The 5,900-nt window shown below is 43.3% G+C and overlaps 1 protein-coding gene across 1 annotated transcript; it reads right to left on the bottom strand.

Annotated features, from left to right (window-relative positions):
• Nucleotides 1-575: 575 nt before the first annotated feature.
• Nucleotides 576-5,469, bottom strand: LOC311248470 (beta-galactoside alpha-2,6-sialyltransferase 1-like; the record flags this gene model as incomplete). Its single annotated transcript, XM_084339346.1, has 5 exons — nt 576-847; nt 1,855-2,029; nt 2,410-2,511; nt 4,301-4,398; nt 5,205-5,469. Coding segments are annotated over 5 exons (912 nt in total), but the record flags the coding sequence as incomplete, so codon positions are not given.
• Between the last annotated feature and the right edge of the window lie 431 nt (nt 5,470-5,900).

The following is a 5,900-nucleotide window of genomic DNA, read 5'->3' as shown; positions in this document are numbered from 1 at the left end:
TCCCAATTTTTTAAAAAGAGTTTAGTGTTGACCTACAGTACAGTAGATGGAGTTTAGTCTTGACCTAGGTGGAGTTTAGTGTCGACAGGAAAATAGGACTTTGCAGTCACCAACCTGCATTAAAAGAAAATATGTAGATTGTCTTAAGCTTGTACATCAGCTATTACTATTACACGTTCTCCATGCATTACTTGCATTCAGGGTTTAGTTTCTCTTGATGAGTGGTGATCTACAGGGTAGACAAGTGGGTTTGAACACCCGGACTGGCAGGGAAATCTGGGAGCAGAGCAACTGGATGAATACCACTCTCCCCTCCCTTAACAACCATCACAACGTGCCCTTGAGCAAGGTATTTAACCACCCATCTGTTCCACTCGGCTGCAACAAGTGTCAGACTGTGGTGGGCACCGGGGCACAGCTCCCAGGGGTGAGTTTGTGGAACTGCATGAGCGTGTATCGCGGCGTTGCAGAAAAAGAGCATACTGTACATGCTCAGGAAATCTTCCCTGGATAAATAAATAAAAAATATGTCCTTTGCTGCATATTTGAGCTGTCTCAGGATGGCGCCAGGGCCATCAGGGTCTGGGGGTACCTCCGGGAGCTCGGGTGCAGTTCAGACTGCTGAACCCGGGCAGTTTGACACGTCCGCGGGTGTAGATGTCCCGGTCGGCTCCCTGGTTCATCCGTTTGACCAGGTTCTTCTCGTAGAGCAGAGGGTGGTAGGCCCCCAGCGTGCACGCCGCGTCGAAGAAGCGCTGGTAGTAGTGGCACAGCTCCGTCTTCCTCCGCGAGGGCAGAAACTCGTACACGTGCACCACCTCACACAGTGACATCATGAGAAGTGTGCCTGGGCAGAGAACACACACACACACACACACACACACACACACACACACACACACGCACACGCACATACACACACACAACACACACACACACACACACACCCACACACACACACACACACACACACACACACACACACACACACACACACACACACTCACAAACACACACACACACACACACACACACACACACACACACACACACACACACACACACACACACACACACACACACACACACACACTTGTAAAATCTTGGTCGTTTCATCTTAAAACTGTAAATGATTAGTTTTCTCTAGCTTTAGCTTTCTTTTTAAATGTAATTTGTGTCCTTATTTAAAAAATAAATGAGATAGATTTGCTGTGAACAAAAGAAGGATAAAGGGAACGGAAAGAAGGAAAGGAGGAAAGAAAAGCAGAAAGGTACTGTAGAGGTTTGTTGGAATTTGTGCAAGAGGTGCAATATAGTCCTACTGAATCTTTAATAGAGGCCTTGCGCAGAATGTTTTGAATGGCAATTTTTCCTACACATTGGGGGAGACAATGGTTGCTATGTGAAGAACAACGGTTACTATGCAAAGATATTATGAGAAATACATTGACAAGATCTTTATAAATTGCTGTTTTATTACCAGATCCTTTAATCAAGTCACAATGGAACAGCAATTTTATTTTTAGTATCTTGTGTTTTATTATTAATGTTATTATAGGAAACATTGCTGTCACTATGCTGCTTTCGTCTAATATTTTACTGTAAAAAAACACAATCCTTTTTGGAATAAAGATTCCATCAGAAAACAACATTTGGCCCATTTGATAGCATGTGATTCAGTCTAGCTTTGTGCAAAAAGGGGAGCAATTCAGTAATAGGAAGGAATGTAAATGTAAGTTAATTCCTAATGTTTTATACATTGAGTGTATGTTATATATCAAATAATGTTCTCTCTCTCTCTTTTCCTGCGACATTGGCTCTAACGTATTGCTATGGATACTGGCCTTTACATACCAAGTAGGCCAGAGGAGGGCGGGTTCTTCTGGATGGGTTCCGCCATGTTCTCTTGGATTCGCTGCCAGAGCTGCCACTCGAAGCGTGGATGCAGGATGTAGAAGGGCTGGAGTGGGTGGAGCCTCCTGTATCTCTGGTACTGGTTGAAGATGGGGTAGTCTGTCTTGTTGTACCACTGAAGGATGGAGAGATTTGTTCATTCATAGATGGGTGATGAGCAGGTGAGTCATCTAAGTTTGTGATCAATGCATATGGTGTACAATACCAGTTTCGCTCAGGCATTTTCCATGTTGTAAAAACAAAGGTTGAACGTTGAACGCATTTGCATAAAGTTGACTTGAGCTCAACTTCTGTCCCACAATATTCCCCTCAAGCTATCCCAGCATGCTCTGAGCAGTGAATCGCTCGCTTTCCATAGAAAATTCATTGAAAGCGGAATTGTCCACCTGGGGAATCATGCCAGTGGGCCATGGCCACAACAAGCCAATCACAATTAGGCTGTTAAGTGTGTGCTAAGCAGGGTGACTATACCACTGCTTCTTGCCTCAGCCTTACCTGGGAGAGGTCAGCTGAGAAGGGGGCGGGGTCCCAAGCTACCAAAACACCTGTGCTGTAGAGAGAGCTGGAGAGGAACCGATGGTCATCTGACGCCATCACCTACAACACAATCATTAATTCATCATTCATTATAAACACACAGAGAGCAAATCTATCTTCTTGTCTAACTCTGGAGAGCCATAATGTTCCTTTAAATAAATATTGGTGATTGGTCATACTGGTCAGTCTACTTGTTTCAAAATGGATATTCAGCACTGTTTAGTATTGGTTGTTATATAACATCTAGTTCCAAACACACATGATTGGACGAGATACATTCCATGAGTGTCCACAATATAGGAACAAGATACTTGTACCTTACATTGCAACTGAGCTAACTGTTGTTGGTGGAGGTTCAAACCTTTGTTTGTTGTCTTTGTTTAACCTTACGAATGAAAGGATTATGTAAAAGGCATTGTATAGGCAATAACAAGGGTATCTCGAGGTCGTGCTACATGGTGGTTTACTGGCACTGGTGAGCTGATTCTACGACCGCAGCACACCAGTGCCAATAACCATGATATAACACTCTTATATCACTTCATATAAATGTTTCTTCAAGGGTGCTTGAAAAGTTATGCATTAACTGTTGAACTTGAGAACGACTAAACCTTGATACAACACTTCTCATGGGCTAAAAAGCTTCTCTCGTGGGCTAAAAGCTTCTCCGGCCTTCTGGATTCCTGTGAAGAGCTAGAATCACAGAAAAGCTTCTCTATAACATCCGAGAATGCCTACAAACAACACACACATCTGAGTCAGAGGTCAGGCTGCTGCTGCTCGCCACCCACAGCTCACTCAAAGCAAACGTACGGATGACTCAGACATACCCAGCTGTTTTTCCAGGAAAGAGAATATAAAGAGTATAGTTAAAAAAAATTGTGTAACCAGATATCTGTACACCTAGTACAGTGCTTGTAAATGTCATGTAGGAGCCAAATCCTATGATGATAAATTGTATCTGTATTGCCCCATTATACATATAGTTTATTATGGACTTTGTGCTTTGTGTTTATTAATATATGTCATAATGAATTCCAAGATGGAGACTTACCTGGTCAACCACAATTTTTTCCCACGTTCCCCCTAACCACTCCTATATCATGGCAGGTAGTTTTGAGTTCAGGTAGGCCCAGGTAGAGTGGTACCATATAGTTTTTGACCGCACTTGATTCGCACTTGATTGACAGTTTACGTTAATTTACAAAACCCTTTTTGTTTGTTTTATAGTGGTAGGCAGCTATTGTGGCTGTTGTGATTAGCTTTCCAATAAATCCCGTTTATTTGACAAAGTACATGCCATTATGAATTGAAAATGGGGGACCCTGATGTAAACAAGACGAAAGTCTTTCTTTGGTCTGCATCCCCTTAACAATTGTGTGTATTGAGCTGTACTGTATTGTACCCATTCTGCAATCTGTAAATAAAGTTTTCAATCAATCAATCAATCAATCAATCAATCAGCATCATCTTTTCTTTTGGACTGCAATTCGGAGCGTGTCGGACTAACAACGCATTACCTGGAGCCTCAAGGCAACTTTGGTTCGTAGGATTGCCTTTACATGTCATATAAAGTAAAGGACCATTCAAGATACATTTGAACAAAACATCAAGGCACAACTGAACTGACTTCAAGGCACACCAATGTGCGTCTCACCACACCAGTGGAGAACCACTGCTGTAATACCGTTATATGTACTGCGTTAAGCCTTTTTTAATGCTAAATCCAACAGGCACCGTACGAAGAGGGACATGCAGTGGTTGTGGAGACTCCCTACATGTTTAAAATATAAAATGTACATAAATTGACAGCCCTTCCAAACGGGGATGCAGGATTTATGCAGGTTACCTGTGAGTTGATGAGGCGGACCGTGGTTTTGGAGCCGACGTCCTTCTCATAGCTGACCGTGGGAGCAGAATTAAAACGCAACACAGCCTCGTGAGAGTCTGCAAGTCAGTAAAACATTGGATCAACTACTGAAATCAATGATGTGAGACAAAGTTAGGCACATATCAGTCAATCAATTAATCGGTTAGTTCAAGTTTTTAATTCCTATTGTGGCAGATATCACCCCCCCTCTCATGGATATGTGAAGGACGGGAGATATTATTGCCACGGAAGGAGTGGAAACAATTAGGTAGCTGATTAGAACTGATAGAACACACCTGTGCATCATTAGTTCACCCACATCTCACGCGCACACACACCCCAGACACACACACTACAAATACACTAGGTTAGTGAGAGGTGAGTTGAGGTGAGGTTGGAGTTGTTGCATTGATAGAGAGATTGAGTTGTGTAAGGTGAGAGGTATTGAGAGGAGAGGTGAAGGCGGGAAGGTGTTCATTGTGTACTGGACCCTAGACTGGCTGAGAAACCCCCTTGTGTACTGACCCTGTAGCGGACGACTACTCTGAGTATTGAACAATCCTTCTTTTTGTACGAGAGCCTGTTTTGCTCATCGAACTATATTCTGCCTGAAATCAATAAATATTCGTATTGATTGATATTGCACTTGTGTGGCCATTTGAATTTGTTTGTTTTTGAACCTTGGCGAGTCTGAACACCACCATCACACTATATAGAAATACAAGGAAATACATTTTTTATTTTTTTTGTATTGCATGCATTTGTACATAGCTATACAAGACATCTAGGCACCTGAGATAGTAAGAAATGTTTCACTTCATGGTATTTTTAAGTTGCCTGGTAAAATTCTACACTATGGTAGAATAGCCTAGGCATTGCTTACCTATCTCTTTGCCAAGTCCAGAGTAGCGGAGAGAACCGGCTGACGACACCACGGCACAGCTCTTGTACGGTCCGAGGTCCGACGTGATCTGTTGAGGAGGCAGCTGGGAGACCCAGGGCAGCGTGGAGAAAGGCTGGAGGTCAGGGGTCAAGGTCAGGACCTCAACCTTTTCCTTGAGTTGACAGAGAAGCTCAGGACCGCTCGCCTTAGGACGGCCGGCCGTACCGCCTGGACCGGAGAACTCAACCCCGTATTTGTTCATCGCCTGAAGAAAAAAAGAGAAGTGGCGGAGATGAGAACAGAAGAAAGGGGGGGGGGGGGGCAGGGGGGATGTGGTCAGGGAAGTGTCGTAGTTAATCATGTACAACATTATTAACACCGATCTGCTCTTCCAAGGAAACAGATTGACCAGGTGAAAGTCTTGATCCTCAACTGAAACCTACTCTACAGTTCACACAAAGTAGAATTCAAATGTCTTCAGTCAGCTTGTAAAGTACAGACAGGCGCTTGATCCCATTGACTTTGCATTGGTTTGTGGCTAACTAGCCGGAGCTAGTATGAGGAACAGCATGGATTGTGCTGAAAAAGGATTCTATCGATGAACAACATTGTTGTTAAGTAAAAAATAGGGCCAGGGTTCTAAAATGCTGAACTATCCCTTTAAAATCCACATATATCATGAAAGGGAGCTGTAGT

The sequence above is a fragment of the Notolepis coatsorum genome (genome assembly GCF_963971535.1).
Source record: "Notolepis coatsorum genome assembly, contig: SCAFFOLD_1444, whole genome shotgun sequence".
Taxonomy (NCBI): Eukaryota; Metazoa; Chordata; class Actinopteri; order Aulopiformes; family Paralepididae; genus Notolepis; species Notolepis coatsorum.
This window is presented reverse-complemented; position numbering and strand designations above follow the sequence as displayed.